At 36.0% G+C, this 26622-nt stretch overlaps 1 protein-coding gene across 2 annotated transcripts in view; it reads right to left on the bottom strand.

The window, feature by feature from the left end:
• rgs17 (regulator of G protein signaling 17) overlaps positions 1 to 26622 on the bottom strand; it is a 38908-nt gene continuing 12286 nt past the window's right edge. The window contains 5 exon segments of one of the 2 annotated variants that reach the window (NM_001002523.3): positions 1 to 3928; positions 3979 to 8591; positions 10732 to 10963; positions 13393 to 13467; positions 21831 to 21961. In NM_001002523.3, coding sequence (NP_001002523.2) covers positions 8406 to 8591; positions 10732 to 10963; positions 13393 to 13467; positions 21831 to 21961 — 624 coding nt within the window. In that variant the 3' untranslated portion in view covers positions 1 to 3928; positions 3979 to 8405. 2 annotated transcript variants of the gene reach the window in all.

Genomic DNA, 26622 nt, shown 5'->3' on the forward strand with positions numbered 1-26622 from the left:
GTCTTCATAAATCTAAGTATTTTTAATCATTTTGGCACACATTAAGCAATCATTACAGAAAAATATGAGAATGCCAGTACTTTAAATGCACTCCAGGGCTTATAATATTGTTGTCTAGGGAGCAATGACAAAAATACTTCACATTACACATTGCAACCAGAAAAAAATGAAACTAAGAGAGGCCGATGTGGAGGTTTTCCAAAAGGAACCATCAGCGCTCATGTGAATCCTCTGAGGAGAATGTGATAAGATATTAAAACAGTTCTCGTGCATGAAAAAGTCCACTATTGCTAAAATATGCTACAATGTTACATTTTCACAAGTCTTGACATCTTGTTAGTAGTACCATATATCCACAAATCACACCGTTTGCTCTTCAGCTGTTATAGATTGTTATTTAGTGTTAGACAAACAGAAGCAGCACCATATTGTAAGTCACTTTATTTGATGTCTACAAATACATTTGTTCTCTCTTTTTATAGTGTTCATGCAGGAGTACATGTGATCTGAAAGACGCCCATCCGTTTAGGGCTTAATTCTTAATAAACAAGTACTGTCGTTCTTGAACTTGAACTGCATCACTTTACAATAAACGAAACCTTCAGCCATTCCACCAAGTGTTCAGAGTTCAGCACAAAATACTGCATTGAAATACGCTCCGTTATAAAGAAACTGCTTATATTTCCGTCCATTTCTAAAAACCCGTCCGTGAGCTTCAGCGATACAGTCTGCAGATTGCAGTACTTCTAAATATACTTGTACAGTATTGTGTTAGCTAAACTATTCGGAATAGCAAAAGCATGCCAAATATAAAAGATTCTTCTTTTGTATTCTTCTATCAGTTATGATTTACAAAGGCATTATATTTTTGTCCTCTGGTATTAAAAACAACACAACTATGATTAAATACTATATCGCTTTAAAATAGTTTGTATTAAAATAAGTAATAGTATTTATTAGGACTCAAATCAGAGCGCAGATCTAAAGAACGCCTTCTGTGAAGGTCTGATCCGCGTCTGATCGGAGCAAAAACAAAACAAAAAGTTTGTATTCGCTAAGAAAAGATATTTCGACAATGGGACGAAAGGTTGTGTAACATATAATAAGCACCAAACACTTAACAACATGTAATCACTGAGATGACGATGATGGTGATGATGATGATGGTTGAATAAAAAAGTATTCTTTTGTTTCACTTCATTTTTTGAGCAGAGGACACGACACACAGCTAAAAACGCTCGACGCTATCAAGTTAAATCACACTTATTTCCGAAGATCTTGGCTTTAATCGTTTCCTGCATGTGCAAATGTCTTCTGCTTACAGCTTGCATCATGCATTGAGAATCATACAGAAGAGCACAGGCTTTACAAGACAAACATCTTCCCTCAGGATATTAACTAGAAATCATAGATCATGGCCTAAACGTTCAAGGCACTTCAGGGTGACTGTGATAAACTGTGAGAGTTTGTGTCTAGAGCCTTTGAAAGATGCCTTTGATTTATAGCAGTGATTGTTTGCTTCGTTTATAGAATAAACGTAGTAGTCGGTATGTTTATATGTAAAGTTGGCGTGAACTGGAAGTTGCTGAGACTTTTATTTCGGTATGTTGATGAAATATTAAGTAGGGACGTGAATTAATTTCCAGTGAATTAATTGATTGCCTAAAGCACAAGTGTCAATTCCAGTTTCTGGAGGGCCACAGCTCTGCACAGTTTAGTTTTACCCTTATTAAACACACCTGATCAAACCAATTGAGTCCTTCAGGCTTGTTTGAAACCTATAGGTAAAGCTGCGGTCACACTGGACTATTCTCCCCATGGACTTCTATTCATACGGACGCGAATGTGTCAAACCTGAAAACGCAAGCTTGTGCGTCAAGTTTCGCAGTTAGCAGTATTGCAAAGTTCAAGCTTGGTGAACTCTGACCTGCGAAATAGCATCACTTGACTGCATGATACCAACCGAGGAACAAAACATGACCTCTCTGGACAGAAATGTAAAATATGGACCAATTGCTCGCTTTTATAAATGTCTTATCATCTTGTTTAATCCCACCTCTTTTCCCAGTGCCGTACTACAGAATTTCGCATGCTCAAACTATAGTGTGACCGCAGCTTTAGTGTGTTGGAGCAGGGTTGAAACTAAACTGTGCAGAGCTGCGGAAGTGGAATTGACACCTGCGGCCTAAAGAATAACAAGGTGCATTAACAAAATAAACGATGTAAAGTCTGACCTTTAAATATCTGACAATAGTAACCGGCCGGTTGTTTGTGGTATAGGAGCAAACAAAACAAAACACACTTAATAAAACTATTGTTGGCGTAAAGTGGCTGGATTTGAGGTACACAGCAATCCTATCGCAATACGACTTCATCTAAACAAAATCATCAATGAAAACAGTAGTAACTGCTATGATGTCACACACAAAAAAGATCGCAATAAATGAATTACAGTATGATTTTAAAGTCAGGCAAGAAATGTTTAATAAAGACATGACCTGACTTCATTGTGAGGGTGAAAATGGTTTAACTAAAGAAAAAACAAAAATAGCTGATATACATGAAGCCTTTCTCCACAATATTTATATATATATTGAGGATCACCGTGAGGTTATTAAAATTTACGTCACCATGGGTGACCCTACGTATTAATGAAATTTATGTTTTATGAATGCAAAGAGAATATGTAGGTGTTAGGTGTTTTCTATGAAGGATTGTGAGGTGAGCTTATCGTAACAATGTTGTCACTCTAATGATCGAGTACTTGTAAGTGTTATTTTACAATTACAGTTATCTGTATATCACATAACGCAAGCACATGCAGTTATACAGCACTGTAGTTACAGATGCTGGAATAAATGAGCACTTTCTTTAAACAGAAAATGATATTTGCTTGGGCATAAACTGTACTGAAGCTTGTTTATGGCAAAGAATGACAAAAAGGAGAAATGCTTTTAAGGCATGATTCTTACTTTTTGTCCTGGAATTTTCAGCTTTTATCTCATAATACAGTTTTTTTTTTCGGTGAGATTTAAACTACACTTTTTATATTAAAAACCTAATTAAGTGAAAATAATTGTAAAAAAAATATAGAAAAAATAAGTGCTTATATGTCATATTTGAGTGTTCTTTTCCCACAATTATAAATTAACAAAAAAACATACATACATTGTCACAACTCAAAATCGTGACTTTGTTCTTGCAGTTTATAGGTTTTCTTGCAATTCAGACTTTTTTGACTTGATCAGAATTGAAAGAAATAATCTTGATAGTTTCTAAAATGCATTAGGGTATATGAAGTATGCGGAAGGACTTTTAATTTGTCATGAACCAAGGTCTATCGCTTCCGACTGTATGCCATTGCAAAATCTGCACGTTTAAGCTCTGTTTTCTTTTAAAACCAGCGATCTCCACTGGCTGATTGATATCTGATATAATCTCAGATTGTACAAGAAGCGCTGCATTAAATTACATTTTCCCCCACCATGTCTTTAAAATATGAAAATTTATTTTACCCCAGTATATTCATTGGAGCTTCTGCACTAGCCTGCTAATCCTGATAGGAGCGTGTGAGTAAACGGCTTTTCATCTTGTTTTATGCTCGAGCAACTTAATGAATTCCAAAATCTCTTTAACTGATTGTATTTTAATTACATTACATTATCGATGCTTTAAAAGGGACCGTATAAAATGAAAAAAAGTCACATTAACCGTTTACCAGAAGTTTATCAGTATGGGAAGAAACACTAGCTCTGCATATACCCTGTGATGGGATACAAACTTGCCATTCAGAGAAATAAAGTCAGAATATATCCGAGATGAAAATTTGGAATAGCAAGAAAAGTATAAGAATTCTAAGATTGTATCTTACAATTCTAGTAATTATGTACATATATATATATATATATATATATATATATATATATATATATATATATATATATATATATATATATATATATATATATATATATATATGTACATATGTACATATATATATATACATATATTTTATTTATTTATTTTTTTTTTCGTTTTCTTGCAATTTTGACTTTATTTCTTGGAATTGAGAAATGTATACCTACAATTCTCAGCGGAAAAGTCTGAATTGTGAGAAAAAAGTTACAATTAACATTTTAATTTTGTTCATTCCTGTCAGAAACAAGCTTCCATAACAAACTGTCAACCTTTCATTTAAACTAAAAGTAACATAAAATAAAAACTTAGATTGATGATATTAGGCTAAAATTCCCTAAAAAGCGCCTGCCAGTTTACCTGTGGCTCTAACCAAAGTCAAAACAATCGAAATGTGTGCAAGCTACGTTGTTTTTCCGAGGCTCGATCTTCTACATTAAGCACATGGAGAGAACAGAATCAAGAGGTAGATATTCTTGTTCTTGAAAAGCGTGTTTAAAGTGCCCAAGGAAGCCCTTCAAATCTTTGCAAAAAAGACTGAAGCACCCTTAAAAACAAGAATAGACACTTGCTTCATCCACAAATATTTCAATTACTACACGGCTCTAGAGTTTCCATCAATCGAAGAGGTATCACTTTTAGGATGAACAGTGCCTTACTTTCAGTATCCAGATTACATGGATAGTGAACTGTCAACTACAGTAGACACGTCACGGATTGATTTCGATCTTAATCAAGTAGCTCATTTCATCAAGAAGGATTTTGTGTGTAAATATATAATATGACATTATGTGACCGAAGAGACTAAGGAATATCAGAAAAGGGCAAATGTAAACCAGTGTTCCACCCAATTTCAGGAAAACATTCCTCAGTCACCAATTATTTCAATCTGACAATTAAGATATATTTGCATAGGCAATGTGGGATTAGCCCTTAAATAGTGTACGTTTCCTGAATTCTTTCTGAGTATTTTTCATAAATATGCTGAAAAGAATTCAACAAACAAACAAACAAAAACAACTGCTACTCTTCTTCGTAAACTCTCAGTATACCAGCGTACATCTCAGTTACAGTATTAGGCTTCAAGTAGATCAAAAAACAACATTTAATCTTAACATCTAGATGAGAAAAACTTAGCATAACGAGAGGTAGTGGAAAAAACGATGAAAACGAGACTCTTATAATCACACAGCACAGGCTCCACTTCGTTTTCTTAGAACAGGAACCTTTTGGCAAGAAAGATTATTTTTCTAAGTCATACCATGCTGATAAAACCATTATCAACAGCTGTTAGCCATCACCGTGACAGCTGTCAAGTGAAAAAAAATAACTCCTAAACTCTTGAAATCTAATAAAACATTAGCAGCAAACATGAAGTTGAGGCATTGAAATTAAACAGATACACACACTTTAAATGATGACACTTTCTAAATGGGGACCAAATGTTCTTGTATAATGCGTATTCTAGCTAACAATGAGTGAAAATGTCGCAGCTGACTATGCTTTAAATGATAACTTTGTCTGGGATGACTGGGATAATTTTGTTTTGTTTGTTCAGAGTTTAATCATGTTTTTGAAGGGCCGTAACTATCATTGACACTGGAGAGGACAAGTGTTGCCCCAATAACTAAACAAGCCCAATGAAATAGTCAAATTTCATCCAATCAAAGTTTGTTTGTCAATGTGTGGTTCTTGTTAACTGTTAATTTGTTTGTCAGTTAAATGTATACTGTCTAATCTTGCTAATCTTGGCCAGGACGTTCTTGTAAAAGTGATTTTTAATCTCAATGTGTCTTTCCTGAAAAAATAAAGGTTATATTAATAATAATGGTAATATCACCATAAATATGACTTAATTTAAAATAGTGAGGTAATATTATAGCAGTTTTACAATTAAAATGGAAAATGGCAAAAATCAATATCCTGTGTGCATTTTGAATTGAAAATGCACATGATTCGTGTAATTTAATAAATGAATGCGATGAGACATAAAATACTATGACTTTCAGTCATAATGTGCATACAAACAAGACTAAATGTGTGCATATTATAAAATACTGACCTACTAGAATTAGAGCTATTTCTGTAATAAAATGATTGGTCCCCCTTGAAGGTTCATGGTTACGACCATGGTTTATAGTATTTTGTTTATATGGTAACAATATAATCTTTGCTTTTAAGATACTTTTGAGTTTTAAATTGCAGAGGTGCGATCAAAATTGAAATGAACATATGGTGATAGTTATTGTGAACTTTTTTTCCCAAAAAATCTGACTCCTAAAAAGATTTTATATACACTGTGTTAACTGTCCATTAGTTTTAGTGACCTCTATGATGTTGGACTGTCAGGAGGTATTCATACAGATGCATTACTTGTCATCGAAATCCATAAAAATTTAGGATATTTTCCACTGTCAAAGATAACGTGATAAATGTCAATGTGTCATGCAGGGTCCTTTTTTTTATTTTAGAGCAAGACAATTTGGATTTATTGCTCATTTCTTTAATGACATATTTTTTCTTCTGTTAAAACAAACAAGAAAAGTTAATAAATTTGTTTTATAAATGTAGGAAAGCTGAGCTTTCCCTGATGGTTCACTGCTTCAGCAAGTAAACTGCTAGATAACACCTACTGGATTCGTAAAAACAACATACTGTAAATGAAAGAGCTACTCACATTGGCTGATGCTCAAACACACGTCAAAGAAGGATATCTATGCACTGGATAAAGTGACAAAGGTCTTCATTTTAATGTGGTAAACCTGCAGAGTGAATGGCACTTAACTCTCAGAGCACCAATAAGAAAACCCAACAACAACACACTTGATCATGATTTACTTAACAAACGTTCATTCATTGGCACAAGAGTTGGGTGGAAGGGGGGGTGACACTTTTAGGTTGGGTATGGTGACCAAACAAAACGCCAGTTTAAATGCAATTCACTCTTAAACGACTCCGCTAAAAGGTGAGAGAGTGGTTTAACACACCATAATTTTTATATATCGTGTTCTCATGCACTGGCTGCTGCGATTGCAATAGCACATAAAATGTCTAGAAAATTGAACAGCAACATTCAAGTTTGAATCCAACAACACGGAGCTAAAAAGCTGTCATTCTTTGAGGGACACACGTCTAAACCTCTAAAAGGAAACAGTATATCATCTTCAAACATGATGCTTCCCACATCATATCCGGGTTGAGTATTGCAATGTGTACGTGACACAACAGAAGAAAACGCATGCTGGATAAAAGTATTATAAAAAGTCGGACTTGTTTTTCGCTTCCGATTACCTGTGAAAAGGGCCGAGACCGTTCTCATGTGGAGAACTCGGAGGCAGGGGAAAAAACAAACATTTCCCTGATAGATCCGAATCCGTCGCGCCACCACCAGCCGGGTCTCGGCGATCACAGTTATTCGAAATAGACCTAAGTGTAACTCTCAAAAACAAGGCATAGTGTTCACTACACTTTTGTTTAATAAAATACATTTCTTTAATGTGTAAGACAATTCGAAGCTCTTTTAAGAACCTCCAGAACGTTGGTGAGTGATTTTCAAGCAATTCTCGGTCGATCCAGCGAAGCTTACAGCCCATGACATACAGTACCTGTGCTTCTCTCTGTTAGTAATGGACTGGGGACTGGGCTAGGAGGACTTACACAAAAAACTGTGTGGTCGCCAGCATCAGCAGCTTTTGTGCCCTTACTCAGTGTCGAGGCATTGTGATTTTTGCAGAGAGAAAGAAATGTTCAGGATTCATTTAGCTGCCCAATCACAACACTAGCTAGCCCTTATGTTTCCCAGTTAAAGAACTGTCGACACGCAAAAGAAAGAGTTTGGACGGCAAGACGGCGATTACGCTTCCCAGCTTTTCTTTTACAAAACAATTGGCACAGCTAAGTTTCCCTTCGCTTACGAGAGCTTTACAATGTTCTCTCCCCATGACAGCATAAAAACTTTATTTTTTTTGTTTTATTATTATTATTATTATTATTCAAAAAACATTGTAGTCCGAGGCTTAAATGTCAAACTGGAGTAAATTCCATAACCTTAAATATCATGCAAAGGTTTTCTAGCTCAACATCTACCGCTTCTCCGTTAGTTTTTTGATTTTCTTTTTAAAAATAATAATAATAATAACATTATTCAGCTGTCCTCGGAGATGTGAGGCAAAAAAGATGGAGAGAATCAGGTAGAGAGAGAAACAGGTGAGGTAAACAGGAAGAGGTTTGAGGAGACAAAAAACAGGTGAATGAAAAAGACAAGTATAGGAAGTATGGATCTGTCAGTTTTCCTACACGCTTTTTTTTTTTTTGTTTTTCTGTGTCACAGTTGCCTGAGCAGCTCATATTGGCACTTAAACAGAACTGAACTTCAGGGTCACTAGTGGATGCTCAGAATTGCTTAACTACTCACTCTTGAAATAAGAAACATCACACCTTTTGAAAGTGGCACCTTGGGGCTTTTTTGTCTCAAATGTTCTTGCTGAAACCTAGGTGTCTAAGCAGGCCCTCTTGCTGTTTAGGAGATCCCTGTAAACAGATGAGTTGAGAAATCGAGGGAAGGAGTCTCTGTGCATGAGGGTGTAGATCTGGAGCTGGGCCTCCTCATACATGGTACTGCTGGGTTCTGCCAAGCTTTGGTTGATGCCTTCCCTCACCCGTGAATCCAAGCTGACCTGCACAACAATCATTAAACAATTTTACATAAAGTCTTGGTATAGACTGAATACAGTATAATTTAAAAACTCAGATCAGTCAAACATTTAAAATAAGTGTTCTAACCTAAAAAAAGTTTCCTGTTTTATTTTTTAATTTTAAAAAATAAGAAGCCGTCAATGAGTGTTACAAAAGAATAAATCAAAACCCTTTTCAGGCACAGCCCTAAAATAATAATTAAATGTGCAGTATAGAGGTCTACATTCCCACGGCACTACCGCAGGAGCAGACCAGATTTCTTGCGGCACGGAAATAAATTTTTAAATAAAGCGCAGCAGCGGTCGGTAACTGATGTAATTTAAACGGGAGTGGGCGGTGTCAATATCGATCCCGACTCCCGAGCGAGCAAGCACGTGTATATATGTGTGTGAATGAGAGAGCATCATGCTGTGTGTCGCTTGTTTGATGCTGTGCATGTTTGTGAATGAGAGAGAGAGCATGATTCTGTGCGTTGCTAGCTTGGTGCTGTCTATGTGTGTATGTGTGTGAATGAGAGAGAGCGTGATGCTGTTTGTCGCTTGTTTGGTGCTCATGTAGTGCTTACGGAGTGTTTTTTGGTTTTGCTTATCTGTTTGTGAACACATTCAAATTGCTTATCACTCAAATGATAACGCAAATCTCGTCAAGTAGTGTGTTGTTAAGACACATGCTTACAATGTAACCTGCTCACCTAATATTTATGCAATATATTACAATATTTAGATTATTTGCTAATCAATAACCTCGTGTGGAACTCTGAATCTGCATCCTATTTCGGGGTCTTTTACCATCCACCGGAGGTCGCATTTCATTCGCGGACACACACTTTGAGAGCGTTCTTGACTGAATTAATGAAATAAACTGTTTTCCACCAAGGCAACCCCAGGTGCTGAAATATAGCTGGCTAAACTGGCATTAGGCGAGTTAAATCACAAAAACAAAGACAGATGTTCCGGCACGTAACACACATTTTCAAAGCAGAATATCTAACTTTAGCATTGTTTTTCAGATAAACAAGAATGTTCACTTAGCATGTTTCTTAAATATTTGCAAACATATTATGGTAGTTTATGCTTTAGAGACAAAAACGTACATACAGCACCTGTAATTAATTTTTCATCTTTTCACTACCTATTTGACAGCAAGTTATTGTAAGGAATTTAGAATAGCACATTTTCTCTCACACACGCATACGCACACACACATACAGTATACAGTTGAAGTTGAAAAAGTATTTGCCCCCCTGAATTATAAGCCCCCCTGTTTATTTTTTTCCCCTATTTACTAGATATTTTAAGACACTTCTATACAGCTTAAAGTTACATTTAAAGGCTTAACTTAAGTTATTGTATAACGATGGTTTGTTCTGTAGACCATTGAAAAAGTATAGCTTTAAGGGGCTAATAACTTTGACCTTAAAATGTATTTTTTTTTTAAATAATTTTAATTAAAAACTGAACTGAGCTAAACTGAACTGAACTGAACTTAAACACTAAAAACTGAACTACACTGTTCCAGTTACTATGACCATTTATGTGAAGCTGCTTTGACATAATCTACATTGTAAAAGCGCTATACAAATAAAGCTGAATTGAATTGAATTGAATTAAAAACTGCTTTTATTCTAGCCCAAATAAAACAAATAAGACTTTCTCCAGAAGAAAAAATATTATCAGACATACTGTAAAGATTTCCTTGGTCTGTTAAACATCATTTGTCAAATATTTGAAAAAGAAAAAAAAAAAATCAAAGGGGAACTAATAATTTGGACTTCAACTGTATATAAATACAGCTCAGAATTTTTAAAAATATACATATAACCATTATTCTGCATGCCAGGGGAGCCATATTTTGTGTAACGTGGAAATGTTAAGTTCACTAAACTTAAATTGTATAATTATGCATACAAATAATTTTTGTTAATACATTTAAGACAACAGGTTTACTCACTTTTTAAAGTAAAGTCAACTAATCACTTTTACAGTGTTGACAAAAAAAGAAAAAAATAATTTTAGCCATTTGAAGATGAATATCTGAATTTATGAAGATCTCATATTTCATTTAGAAATGTATTGTGGCCACAGTCAGCATTATTTACTTGTGTCCAGCCCACAATCTAACCTCTTTTGGTGAAAGAATGGAGACATAGTCTTCATAAATGATCCTGGCTTTTTCTTCGACAACGGATGGATTGGTTTCTTTCTTCATATCTTCACAGGCAATCCAGAACAGCAGGTTTTCTTCGCTGTACTCAGACCTCAGGAACTCCCGGAAAACATCCCGGCCCTCTGGAGAACGCATCATCATCTCAAAGCTCCGGGACCAGGCAATCACCTCATCCAGTGTGGGATGCCTTTAGATGGGACACAATGAAAAAAGCAGGAACTACCCATATAAAACAACAGTATTCAGAGTGGAAAGAAAATAAAGGGCAATTAGATGGCATTTAATTTACATTTACATTTACATGTAATTGTATTTGCCATTCATTGCCCTAATAAAGACTGAGCCATAGGAAAGTAAAAGTAGTATACTCAATTTACCCCAAAAAAGTAAGTAGTATGAATGTCAAATAATCAATCTGTAATTATTATTAAATAAATAAAAACTATTTGAATTTCACAGATATGATTTACCTGCAATTAGTGGTGCATGTTGTCGTATAGACAGGTTTATTGTATTTTACTGGCTGCCTCTTACTTTGATCAAAATGATTAAAGGCAAAATTCACCCAAATATATTTTCTCAAGTGTTTTACAACCTTTAAGAAGTTTGTTGCTTGACTGTAAATAAAAGAAATCTTGAAAATGTAGGAAACATTTCTGTCTGGTTCTCAAATCTTATTGGCTGATAGCCGTGCGATATTCTGCAATAACCAGTCATGCAGCCTCTTCACACTTCTGTATTACTCTGCCCACATAGAGTGACAGGAGATCAATAAACTCACTACAGTTTGACAAATATTTCAGCTGTTGGACAACAAAATGTACTTTATAGTTTTTTTAGGCGAGAATCTAGTTGTTTAGATTACAACTATGCAGTTTATTTATAAGGATAGTGCCTATTTTAAATATTTATAATTTCTGAGAGACAGTGCGTCAGCGGCCATTGGCCTATCATTGAGCAGAGCAAAGATGGTTGACGTTCTGCCACAAGATGGTTTCAGAGACTGCATAATAAGCCCTTAGAGGAGAAAAACTCCAACTACTGCTGATCAAATCATTTTCAAAACGGGCAATCGGCTTTCTAAGTCAATCTTTCTCTTTTGTATGTTGTAGTGCTGTATTTATACCATAGTCTGGTAGTTTTGGTAGTGTTTCTGGTAGTGTTTACTTTAGATTTTTAAGGGTTATTTATTGTGATCTCCCGACTGCAATAGAGAAATGCTGGGAAATGTCTCTAGACCGATGGTATTTCATGCCATTTAGCCTTATAATCTTAAATTGCAAGCAAAATCACCTGTTTTGTTATCACTTTAGAGATTACGCAAGAGCAGATTTGACTATACAACAAAACCACTCTTGTAACAGCAAAACCAATCTGAAAGGCATACATTTCAAATTTTATCAAGGGAGAGAGAATTAAATAAGTCTTAAGCTAGACATTTCTTGATAAAATACCATAACAGTGAGAAAACCCTTTAACCCTTCATCAGGCAAAAAACTATAATTACAATATAATTGTTTATTCATTTTTGTAAGTCATAAATGTTCAAAAGTCTTGTAATATTGTTTTAATAATGTTTTTTTTAAAAATTACAAACTGCTTTTATTCTAGCCGAAAGAAGAAAAAATATTATCAGACATACCGTGAAAATTACCTTGCTTTGTTAAACATCATTTGTGAAATATTTGAAAAAGAACAAAATTCAAAAGGGGGCTAAAAATTCTGACTTCAACTGTTTAGGTCAGATTTTTTTTAAATATACATATAACTATTATTCTGCATGCAAATGAAGCCATATTTTTAAGCTATATGCTTTTCATAAAAAAACACATATATGGCTTATTTTGGAATTGTCAGATACACTGTAAAAAACAATTAAATACTTTCATTCAACATTTTCTTAAAAAAAAATTGTCTTATTGCTAACAGAATAAGAAGTAAACTTTCAACAGATCATGTCGATTTGGTTGTTTTTCTCAAAAAAGCACATGTAAAACAATATAAACGCCAAATCTTCCTCAAGTGTATAATAATGTTTGAATAAAAAATAACACTGTTCTCATTAAATTTAATTTAAATAAATTAAAATAAATTTAATTTAAATAAATTTAGTGTTTTTATAAGCTTAAAGGGAAAGTTCAGCCAAAAATTACAATTCTATCATCATTTACTCGCCCTTCTGCATTCTTTATTCGGTTGAACACAAAAGAAGATATTTTGAAAAATGTTGGGAACCGGTAATGATTGACTTTCACAAGACTTGTTTTCCTACTATGGATGTCAATGGTTACTGGTTTCATTCTTCAAAATATCTTCTTTTGTGTTCATTAAAAGAAAGAATCTCAAATTAGTTTTGAACAAGTGTAAGGTGAGTAAATGATCAGTTATGTTTTTATTTTAGGGTGAAACATCTCTTCAAATTTTCATTTGGCATGATTCTGATTAAAGCCAAATCCTAATTTGTAGACAGTTTTCAGTATTTAAAGTCAGTTAATGACACTGTAAGTCCAGTTGAATGAAAATCAACAATATGTTTAAAAGGTTTGATAAAAAGCACTATAAAAAAGCACCAAGCATCTTGTCCCTGAACAGTAATAGATGTTTGCGACAACTCACAGTTCCTCTGTTGCTTCTATGCTATCCATCTTTGTACACGTTTGCCTCTCTGAACGTTCCCTTCTGTCTTCATTCCTAGGGTGAGAAGAAAAGTGTTAGACACAGCAACGTCTCTGTGGCATTTCAAACATGTTGTGTTGATCATAGCACAAGGTTTTTTGAGCTTGCCAGCTGCTATTGCAGTGTTTAAAAGGTCATACGATGAAAAAAAACACAACACTGTTTCATTTTAGAATAAAATCTTTAAGTACAAAACAAACATAAAGGAACAGATGTCCTCTTGTTTAGGTTTTGAAATATACATTTATTTACTAAAGACATGCAGTCAAACATTACCAAATGAAAAAGTGCATTTGTTGGAGTTTCCCTTTTAGATGCTTCATTTATGGGAGGAGTTTATTTAAATGAATCACGTAAATGTGGTTTGCAGCTTTTAGATTACTAGTATTCGTGTAATCGTATTATAAAACACCCCAAAAAGCATGTTCTTACCCCTTTTGCACCTGTTTTGTTGGTAGATGGCGCATGGTTGATTATCTAATTGTTTGCAACCTAATTTGTGTCATTTTTTTCACTCTGTTGCACATTATGAAAATGAACTGCTTTATCTGTTTTGTTTAATTTGTGCATTGTCAGTAGATTAACCTAATGGTAATAATATTAAGAAATATAAACATAAGAAATATTGTAGCTTTAAGGTTGTGCAATGGCTGACAGTCTGACTTTGTGGCAGGCTGACACATATTTTGTGGCTGTTAGGGATCATTGTGGAATTTTTACCTAAAATATATCGTAATTTTTCAGAATTTGATAATGCCATAAAATTTGAATACATTTGCTGGAATTTTTAGAAATATTCAATTCTAATGTGGTAATAGCGATCACAGTGATGTATATATATTTATACAACAGTTCTGTCTGGTTCTTGAATCTGATTGACTGGTAGCCGTGAAATATTTAAGTAATATGAGCACCCGTACAGCCTCTTTACCCATTGTGTATTACTCCGCCCACATACAGTCAGCAAAAAGCAGACACTACAGATCTAAACTTTAAAAGATGCTTGCTTAGCTGTTTAACTGTCAGCTTATGATTTGAATCCAAGGTGGAAGAAAGTAGTTCAACTACTAGTAGTTCAAACCTTTTCATACAAAAAGGTTTTTGAGACTCTCCATGTTTGATTTTGTTTTTATATACACAATTATGCCGTCAAACTGTTGTATAAACGCAATATTACACTCATAGCAGTGCGATATGGCTGTATATCGGCACTGGTGGGGGCACTAAGGCACTCTGCCTGCGGCCTCGTGCCAACGCACGCCTCTCACCAGTGCCGATATACAACATTCTCACCTAAAAAAGCCTAATAAGTACATTATGTTGTCCAACAGCAGCAATATTTGTCAAAGTGTAGAGAGTTTATTGATCTGCTGTCACTCTATGTGGGCGAAGTAATACAGAAGTGTGAAGACTGAAGCAGGTCGCACACCAGAAGCGCCGCTCGGCTCCGACACGGCGCGTACATGACAGATTAAAGTATCGCACACCAGACGCGCACATTCGAATGATATTTAACATGAAACTAATCAGATGGCGCTCTGTGGCGCGGCTGAAAAATGAACTGCGTCCTGAGCCGTCGCCGGGCGCCGCCGACAGCCGCCGACTTGCGGCGCCGGTGTGTGTATCCTGATAGAAACCTATGTTTAGAATTCTAAAATACATGGCGCTGCGCGGCGCGCCGCCGAGCGTCGCTTCTGGTGTGCGACCTGCTTAAGAGGCTGTATGAGTTCTGATATTGCAGAATATCACACGGCTATCAGACAATCAGATTCGAGAACCAGACAGAACTTTAGTTTAAATGTATACTTATATTATTTTAGTATAAAAAATTGTCTGTGGTTTTTAGTTTTGTAGTTTCTATTAAGTTTTGTATTTGTAGTTTGTAATAATAGTTTTAGCAGTGTAGTTTACACAGAGCTCCTGCGGTGATCTTTTATATAACTTGTTTTAAGAAGAAGCCTAGTGATCCACACGCATTTAAATATTTTCATTTTGAAATATTTTGTTTTCAAAATGAAAGTATTATTATTGTTACCCATTTTATATATTTTGTTTTTTTTTTGTGTTGAAAGTTTACAGTTTTTTTTGTCTATATATACTTTTGCTTCAGTTTTTATTTCAGTTTTAAGGTACACTAAATAAAACTAAGAAATACTGTCTTGACATCTGGCTGAAATGATAAATTACTAATTATTCATATTATTAAAAAAAAAATTAAATATACAAAACTACTGTACATGTTTTCAATATGTATCAAAAGATGTATTTTTATTTTGTGTGTGAAAATATTTATTTCTCTTGGTTATCTGTAAACACTGACATTCATAGGGCTCTATTTTTACGGTCCATGCGCAGAGCGCAAAACGTAGAGCGCAAACGCTTTCAGGGCGTGTCAGGACGCGTTTTTGCTAAATTAAGGACGGGAAATCTGCCTTGCGCCGCGGCGCATGTTCTAAAAGGGTTGAGTTTATTTTCTTAATGAGTTATAGGTGTGTTTTGAGAATAAACCAATTAGAATCTTATCTCCCATTACCTTTAAGACCCAGCTGCCTCGCGCCAAGAGCGCATTCCCCATTTACAGGACGCAAAGTAAGTCTAAGTGGAAAAAATTTGCATTTCACAAGCAAACAGTTCACAGTTAACAGTTTTTTAACAGAAAACTGTTAAACAGAGCATCTACTGCGTGAGAATGAGAGATATGGAACACTTTCGCTCTTGTATAGGGAAACCTTTACGCACAGACATCAATTAGTCTATAAATAAATACTTTTGTTTGTTAAGCGCAAATATTCGTTTCAAAACTATTTCTAAATTCAGTTCTAATTGTCCAGCAAACGAATAAATGAATAATAATAGCAAAATGTGCTCAAAAACCTGAGTTATATCCTAAATCACATGCTGTGCCCCATATGGTCTAAAACCTGACAGGTGGGCAAATCTAAGCTTGTTTTTAATAAAACAAATATAAATATGGATATATTAAATAATACTGCTAATAATAATAACATTATACAAAAGCAAATTGTTATGAATGAACTGAAAAGGCCTCCCGAGATGAAGAAGACATAAAAGCAGTCGTTTTTCATATTTATGTAGGCTAGAAAATAATATGTTTCGTAATATTTTAATCCTTTATATTTATATTCTATATCTATTCTTATTATATACTATATATATCCTTAATATTTACATTTTTTCATATGTAAAGATATTTGCCTATTGCTCTCTTGTGCGTATTAAGCAGTGCGTAAGTGAGGCGCAACTTTGTGCCGGAGTTTAGACAGGGTTAGTTTTGGTCTAATGAAAAATCTATTATAGATTCTCAAAATAGCAACGCGCCAGCGGTCCGCCTCAGAACGCCTTCCTTTTTAAACCAGAACGCCTATGGACGCAAAAATGAGCGCTAATGCATTTGCTATTTAAAGTGCATAGCGCAACGCCTCAAAACGACTCTTGCGCCAAGCTGAAACTACCAAAAGACTACCGCGCCACGCCTTGCACCACACTGCGCCGGGTGTATGATAGGGCCCTTAGTGGGAAAAACTAATTCTATGAATGGTTACAGGTTTCCAACATTTTTCAAAATATCTTCTTTTACACTACAGTATCTTCAAAAGAACAAAAAAATCTTAAACTGGTTTGGAAGAAGTCAAGAGTGAGTAAATGATTGCAAAATGTTATTTTTTTCTGAACTATCCCTTTAATAGTACAATAAATCATCTGCTAGTGTGAACATGAATATAGTTATCATTCTTGGTGTAAAAAAGCCATTATACTACAAGTCTAACCACAATTTACTGAAACTCCTGCTCTATAAAGTTTATTAACACTAATCTACAAATTACAGGTAAACATGCATGGCGTTTTCTCAACCTAAGTCTCTGTAGAGCAAGTATAATTGGGTTTATTAGCCATGGGCTTCGACAAGCTGACAAGACTCTAAATATATAACATGTACTACACAGCTGTTTTGCATGTGATGTGGGCCAGAAATAGCCGTTTACTGAGCAGATAATGGCAGTGTGTAGTGGGGGGATGGCGGTGGAAACCCGAGGTTACAGAGTAGGGTTTGTACTGCCTCCTCAATGTTTTCTTTATTTCATGCAATATTTGTATTCATTCATGTTATTTATAGTTCCCCTGCAAGCTGTGCTGTGCCCTTTCCAATCTTTCTTTGTTTAATGGCCCAGCTTCAAACTATTTTTACAAGTTAATTAGACTCTTTTTTTTTTGTAGACTTTTTCTTGTGATTTTTTTTTAAATAACAGCAGACTGATTGAAACTATATATATATATATATATACACACACACACACACACACACACGCACACACACACACACACACACACACACACACACACACACACACACACAGTTGAAGTCAGAATTATTAGCCCCCCTTTGAATTTGTTTTCTTTTTTTAGTATTTCCAAAATGATGTTTAAGAGCAAAGAAATTTTCACAGTATGTCTGATACTATTTTTTCTGGAGAAAGTCTTATTTTTTTTAATTCAGCAATAATAAAAGCAGTTTTTAATTTTTTAAAAGCCAATTTGAGGTCAATATTATTAGAACTGATGTAATGGCATTTTATTTTGGTTTAATGACTCTCTTCATAGCACTGATTTCTTATGCTTTGTGTTTGTGTGTATAAAAATGCTTAAAAGTACACTCAGTAATAAGTAAATGCAGTTTTAAGGTTGAATTTTACTTCTGCATCTGGTGATTGTCATAACACACGCTGTATGCCTTGCAGATAGCAGCCCATTTATACTTCTGCATTCTGTTTGTTTTGCGCTGATGATAGCACTTCCGAAAGGCTAGTTGGTTTCTATATTCCACAGTGTTGAGTTTCTACGTAGCTGTTTAGGGTTTCCAACAGAAATGCTTCAAATTCTAACTTGACTTCAAATGTTAACTTCAAATCCTAGAAATAGCTGTAACTCTCTCTCTATTTCAAAAAATAAAGTGGCAGGAACCAGTAAACGTGCGACAATTAAAACCATAAAATAATTATAAACATAAAACAAAAGTATGTATCTGGAGCTCATCCAATTTTCCATCCATATTTAAAGTTATACATAAAGATATATATGAAACGAGTGTGCTCCAAAACAGTGACAAAATTCTCTATAAGAATATATAAACATCCAAAGTTTGCAGTTTGTCGCTTCAGCTTAAATGGATCAACTATTTTTTTCTACTTTCTTTTCAAATTTTCAAACCAATCAAATGCTCTATAGTATCAGACATGTCCCGCCCCCTTCAACACACTTCTCATTTACTTTTCATTTGAGCTCAATCATTCTCACTGGCGGAGCTGTGATTAAAATGAAAGTTTATTGGCTGTTATATAAAAAGTGGAGGAGCTACTCTAATTCCCACCTTCATGTTTTAGTTGAGATTACGCCCAACATCGAATAAAAACACTTGCACACTTTAAAGCTCTTCGTGGGACCTTTAAACATTCGCTCCACCTGGCTTGCTCCTCTGCCATGGCTTCCGGCACCTCAAACACTCGTCACCAGTACCCGGCTGATCAATCACAGCTCTAGCAATATGTGTCGCAGCGAAATTAAATTACATTTTTTGAGAGGAGAGTATCAGAATCTAAGTCAGGCTATATTTGGGAGAGTATTCGAATTGTGCGAAGGCAACAATGGACAATCTGTGCAAACTTAACGCAAAAGTATGAACTGGCCTTTAGTCTGCATACTGAGAGTCTCCACACAATTTTCTTATTACTCTTAATATGTGGGATGATTTAAAAAATAAATGCTATACAGCAACATAGCCTATCCCAGCAGACATACAACGTCATAAGATGTTAATATCAGGTTAGATTTAGGTTGCCAGTATCTAAGGACAATGTTATTTTGACATCCAATCACAACCTGAAATGACGTTGATGTTTTGTTGATTTTAGATTGTGTTGGAAAGTGACCAAAATCCAATGTTGAGCCAACGTCTTAAACCAATATCATAGTGATGTCAAATACCGACATTTAATCATCAGGTATGGCAATCAAAATCCAACATCCACATAACGTGCACACAACATCAAGCTGTAACATCATTAGATGTTGTTATTTGGTTGGTTTTAGGTTGTGTTGGAGAGTAACCAAAATGCAAAATGTCTGTCCAACATTGTACATTAAATGGGTTCCTACAGTGGGTTCCGATTTCAACCTGATTTTCATTTGCAATCAAAATGCAACGCCCCACGACATTAGGGTACAATCTGACATAATTTTAGCATCCTGTGTCTCCTGGGATTGGTCATGTTACACACTTAAATTTATCTTAGTTTTTAGTTAAGATTTTAGATAATTAATTTAAACTAATTAACAGAATTCAATTAATAGAATTAATGAAATTCCATGGTTTCCGCTACATTCATTCTTCCATGGCAGGGCGCCACATCAAAATTAATCCCGCCACAGCTACATTACAGCTTATCATTAAAAACAATATGTTGTTGTTGTTTTTTAATATCTGGTTATAATCACACAAAAACAGCGTGAACTTTTCTGTAATCGTAGTAGTGCTGTGCGTTATTTGTTTAACCCTTTAAGATTACATGTTTACTGACTGACTGCCCGACTAATAGGTGCGTGATGCGTGAGGCTAACAAACATGATGTAGCTTTCAGTTAGGTGAACACAGTTTCCATAAGTATACTTTATTTATAGACAAAGGTCTATGGTTCTGCATACAATGACTTTATCTTGCTGGAGTTTGTGGCAGTTTCACTTTACTTCTGGACGCATTAAGGCCCAATCCCAATTCTACCCCTTAACCCTTCCCCTTACCCCTCGTTTTGCACGTTCTCGTGAAGGGGTAGGGGTGTCCCAATCCTCTTTAGCTTGAAGGCATAGGGCTAAGGGGAAGGGGTAGATAGCGCTTAAAAATGAAGATTTTTCAGGACCATACTTTATACCAAGGGATATGAAAATTTCCCTGAATACACAAGCCACAAAAGACAGGATCGCTGCACCCGGAAGGAGATGCACAAATTAGTATTTTTTTGTCATTATTACGAGTTTTTACCACAAACAAGAACATTTTTTATAACATTCATAACTGCGTTTGTGTTTTACCGTGATGCTTTTTTAAAAAAATGCTAAAATAGAAACCACTAAATTTTGCTATCTATAACCCCTAATAATAGCTCCTGCATAGCAGTCCCACAACATTCTGACACTCATAGATGCTCAAATACCGTCAGAAAAGTCTAGTGCAGGGGTAAACCAATCCTGTTCCTAGAAAGCCAACTTCCTGCAGGTTTCAGTTGCTACCCAAACACACCTGAACCAATTAATTAGGACCTGAACACCACGTGATAATTACAGGCAGGTGTGTTTGATATAGGCTGCAACAGAAATCTGCAGGAAGGTGGCTCTCCAGGAACAGGGTTGGCCACCCCTGCACTAGACTTTTCCTGTGTAAAAGTTCTGCAGCCACAGCTGGAAAAAATCCTAGAGGAAACACTTAATTCAATGTTAAATGTTTGTGCAATTTAAAGTATGCCACTTCCCAGGAGTATGTCCCCAAAAGGTACCCAAAATGTGTTACAATACGATTTGTTTTAACGGCGAAAATGGACAAAAAAGTATATCGTACCATACCACACCGTACCACTCAGTGGAAACAGGCCATTAGTGTAAACAGCCCTTTATTCCTATTGGATTTGATGGGCTTTATGCAGATATTTTGTAATGCTCACACATCAACCTTGCACACTGACAGATGTTGAAAGTGAAAAAGAAAGTATAATGGAACCCAGTTCACACTTCATTAAAATTTTAATGACCACAAAGTCCTAGACATAGTACCTGATGCAGGTGTTGGTGTACAAATTTTTTCGTAATTAGCTACAATAGAAATTAGGACTGCCCAATATATTGCTTCAGCATCGGTATTACAATGTGCGTATCTGCAATAGTCACATCGCAGGATGTGAGATGGGATTAGTTGACCTACACATTGACCTAAGACCTGTGACTGTGTGAACATTTAGTTTCAAAGCATTCAGGAACAAAAAGTTGAACAACTGCGACTTTTTTTGTATAAAATTGTATTGAATTATTGTAAAATAAGGATTATGCTATGTTATTTTACATTTGACTATTCAATATCTGTGCACTGTATTCATGCTTACAACTTGTTTTTAATATTTTATTTTATGCACAATTTACAAAATCATACCAATCAATTAAAATTAATTAATTATTTTCAAACAGAGCGTCATTTGTTGTTATTGTACTCGTATCGCAATATATATTGCAGAAAAACAGTCAGAATTTTCCAAAATCATGCAGCCCTTATAGTTACATCATTTTACTGACAGCAAATCATAATAAGAGACGGGACATACCAGAGGCATTTGCAGCATCCACACCAGCACAGGCAGCAGGTGTTGGGCCTTGGGTGACCAGGCGCCTGTGGGGGTCCTTCAATGCGTCCCTGCTGCCTTTTCCTCATTTCAACTCCACTCACACTCTGAGGCTGCAGACAGACACAGACATCTGATTAGAAACAAAGCAGTAGGGGCTTTGGGAATGGTGTGGTTAACTACAGATGCTCCTAAATCTAAAGTAAGATTCACGGCATGATTAATTAATTGCAGATTGCAGAGGAGAGATTAATGGGAGCTTTTCCAATGGACGCGATCGTAAGGATTTTCTGAGTTTATGGCATGTTGGACTGCATCCGATTGTGCTGTCGGATGCTTATTCAGCTGAATCTGCAGGAATGCATGTGAGAGTGGGACTGTAGAGGCAGGCAGACAGACACACAGACAGTCGGAAAGTAAAGAAATCCCCTCTTCAGACTACGCATTGATTCCCCTGGCGAGGTGCTAAATTAGTTTGAGCTGTGGGAGGGTGAGAGGGAGATGCTCACACGCAGACAGTAGTAATGTGGGATCTCACATGTTCTCACACATTAGCAAATACAGCAACACTTTTCTTTTTAGGAAGTAATAGGTTTCCCGTTTGTTAAAATTAAACTAAATAGAACTATTTCAACATTATGAAACAATTTTTTACCTTGGTACTGTAATATATAGTGCATCCGGAAAGTATTCATAACACTTAACTTTTTTCTTTTTTTATGTTACAGCCTTTTTCAAGAAAAAAAATCATTTATTTCCTCAAAATTCTACACACAATACCCCACAATGACAATGTATAACAATAGTTTTTGAAATTGTTGCAAATTTATAAAAAAAAAAAAAACTAAAATAAACCATGTACATATATTCATAGCCTTTGCTCAATACTTTGTTGATGCACCTTTGGCAGAGATTACACCCTTGAGTCTTTTTGAATATGATGCCACAAGCTTGGCACACCTGTCTTTGGGAATTTTTGCCCATTCCTCTTTGCAGTACCTCTCAAGCTCTATCAGGTTGGATGGGAAGCGACGGTGTACAGTCATTTTCAGATCTCTCCAGAGATGTTCAACAGGATTTAGGTCTGGGCTCTTGCTGGGCCACTTAAGGACATTCACCGAAGCCACTCCATTGATATTTTGACAGTGTGCTTTGGGTCATTGTCCTGCTGGAAGATGAACCGTTGCCCAGTCTGAGGTCAAGAGCACTCTGAAGCAGGTTTTTATTCAGGATGTCTCTGTACATTGCTGCATTCATCTTTCCCTCTATCCTAACTAGTCTTCAAGTACCTGCTGCTGAAAAACATCCCAACTCACCATGATGCTGCCACCACCACACTTCACTGTAGAGATGGTATTAGCCTGGTGATGAGGGGTGCAGGGTGTCTCCAAACATAACTAGGGTTGGGTATTGTTTGGGGTTTTTTCGATACCGGTGCTAAATCGATACTTTTAAAACGATACCGGTGCCAAAACGGTGCCTGAACCGGTACTTTTTTGCCACAAAATTATGGTGGATGACTCTAGTAAAATCTTCTATTTGACAAAATCTTTTAAAAAATAATTTGAATAAACAATATAATTTAAGTTTAAAGTAAACATCAATTCCAGGGGCAGGGGCCACGTACTTTTGTGAGCTCATTTTAACATGCATAAAAAAAACTATTCAAAGTAATTTTTTTTTCATGCATCACTCTCCAGTCTTCATAAACCAGATAATTAAATAACTTGAACTCTAAATAATCTTCCTTGTTCATTTATTTGACTAGTAACTTTGTACTGGTGTAGGATAACACATTTCTAACATTCAAGCACTAACTTCTAACATCAAGGCACATTGTTGCACCTGTTAACTTTAACAGATAGGCCTACAGTTAAAGTCAATTTAATTTGCTCTCTAATTCATTTAAAATAATGTTTCTGAAATTTTCCACAGTGTTGCCTAAAAAAAGAATTATTCTGGAGTATTTCTTATTGTTTCTTATTGTATTTCTTATACGTATTTATTATTGTTTATTTCGTGAATAAAATCAGTTTTTAATTTAAATAAAAATAATGTCAGTATTATTAGCCTCTTTAAAAAATATTTACTGTATGTTTGATATCCACAACAAATCAGTTACAAAATAGTTCGACTAATTATTTCAACTTTCATAGTTATCTGATTAAGTCTTTAAAATACACTTTAAGCTGAATAAAAGACTATAAAATACTTAAAGGGACTTTGTCTGAATACAAAACCCCTGTCTTGCAAAATAACTAGTAAAATGTCATGCACTGACTGTCACCATGGAGAAGATAAAAAAGTAGATATTAGAAATCAGTTAGTTTAACTATTATGTTTAAAAATGTGTTGTAAATAAATCATGTTTTGAAGACGGAAATCAAAAATTAATGAAGGCAAAACGAGTTAAATATGACTTATATGAGCGTGACTGAAAACTACATTTGATCATCTGTTCCTTGGTACTTGCCGACTGTTTGTAAATTCAAGACTGCATTTCCTAACGTAAAACTGTGTACACTAGAATTCTGATAAATAATGGTCTCTGCGTGCGTTCCCCAAGCGACAATAACAATCGCCTGACATCGCCTATCCGTATTCCTTAAAATTTTTTAGAATTAAATGTTTAGAGAAAGTGTAACACAACGCCGATGTGCCTTTGATGCTTCTTACATCCTTGTCGCAGCACCAGTGGCACCGAAATTCATATGCTGATTTGATCCGGTACATACCGGTTACAGAAGTACCGGTGCTATAATGGCACCAGGTTTTGGTACCCAACCCTAAACAAAACACCTGGCATTCGCTCTAAAGAGTTCAATGGCAAATTCCAGGCGGGAAGGATTACAGGCCTGAGTGGTGGATTGCTGCACAGATGGGTGTCCTTCTCTGAGGTTTTCCTCTCTCAACACAAGAACGCTGGAGATTAGACAGGAGATTTTTCCAGTTACAGATGATGGAGGCCACAGTGCTCATTGGAACTTTCAGAGCAGCAGAAATTTTTCTTTAACCTTCCCAAGCCTTGTGCCTTGAGACAATCCTGTCTCTGAGGTCTACAGACAATTCCTTTGTCTTCATGCTTGGTTTGTGCTTTGACATGCACTGTCAACCCTGGGACCTTATATCAGGTGTATGCTAGGCTTGGGCGGTATTACGGTATTATGGTATACCGCGGGATCTAAAAATAGCAACGGTGTCAGTTTCAATACCGTTATACCGTCATAAAATATTAAATATCCTTTATTTAATGCCTACAAAAACGTATGTGTGGTTGTCATCACGGGACAGTGTGGAGGAGAGAGGGAAAGGAAGGGGGAGAGGGAGGGAGAGAAGGGGGAGAGGGAGGGAGAGAAGGGGGAGAGGGAGGGGGAGAGGTGACGTGACGAGTCGCGCTTCAAAGTGTCCTGCAGTTTGGCAGTTTCGACTGAACAGAAGGGAGACGTGGTTAATATGAACGAGAGGTCTGCATTAGAGCTAAAGATCTTTGACCGAACCCGGCGAGACCCGAAAAAATCCAAATCCCTGCATTAAAATCCATCTCTGCAAAGGTGAAACAAATGATGACGAAGTAGTAAAAAAAGAGAATTTTGACGGCGGTCAAGTCAGTCACTAGCTCAGAAAGAGCGGTTATTCCAGCCGCAGGTATTTCGCGGTCGCTCATACACTGCGTATTACGGTAGAGCCCTAAACCGCAGGCTGACAGGTAAAAAGAAGAGGCCATTCGCTAAAGTGAAACTGCTGTCATGAAAAATTAAATGCATGTTCCTGACTGGTAGAAAATGAACAAACAATCCTACCAAAAACTTGCAAAATCAGCCGGATCAGAACTCTGCATCTCGACCTGTAGCCGCAGGAAAGGGTGTTCAGTTCTGCTGGACGCACCATGAGTGAGAGACTGCGCTAAAGCCAGTGGATTAAATAATGTTCCTCCACAAACACACGTAGCCTAATCTTGGTGCGTAAAGGGTTTTTAAATTATAAATAAATATTAATTAAACCATATAATCATAATGTAGACAGAGTATACAGACTAATGGTGGCATTATTCTTTTATTATTCAGCTTCATCGCCGCCCTAATGCCAGATTGTGAAGAGAAGTGGAGAAACACATCTTGCAGAGCCTTTATCTTAATTTCGTTATTGCCAAAATACCCGTCATCATTTAGAGTTTATTTTAATTTGATTTGTTAAGCAAGATTACTTTTCATTGGTGTGTAGGCTAATTTAAAGGCTAAGTGCATGTACCTAGACCTATAGAGTGCTGAGATGTTACGATGTTACAGCTGTAGGACTTATTTTATTTCTTTGTTCCAACTTTCAAGTGGCCTATAGTCTACGCTTGTTACGAATAAATGATGTTAAAACATATAAATGACTCATTCTTGAAAAAAATGCATTAGAGCTGTGTGCATGAGCACATTTTAATGTAGGCTGTGAACGGGTTTGGGCTGTATAAAGCTGTCAATCAAAATGTACTTGTCGGACTCGGGACCTATCGGGTATAACTGCTGTTCCGCGGGAGCCGGCCAGATTTCTTACGGTGTGGGAGTAAATTTCTGAATAAATCGCGGGAGAGATGTGTGTGTGTGTGTGTGTGTGTGTGTGTGTGTGTGTAAAAGGGAGAGAGAGAGAGAGAGAGGTGCTGTGCGTCGCTTTGCGCGCGCTCTCTCTCTCTCTCTCTATCTCTCTCTATCTCTCTCTGACCGCGAGCCTAAGGTCGCATAGAATGTATTCAGTTTCTGAATGGTTTAGGCTTAAGCCAACAGTTTGG

Source organism: Danio rerio, chromosome 13, assembly GCF_052040795.2.
Source record: "Danio rerio strain M-AB ecotype USA chromosome 13, GRCz13ab, whole genome shotgun sequence".
Classification (NCBI taxonomy): Eukaryota; Metazoa; Chordata; class Actinopteri; order Cypriniformes; family Danionidae; genus Danio; species Danio rerio.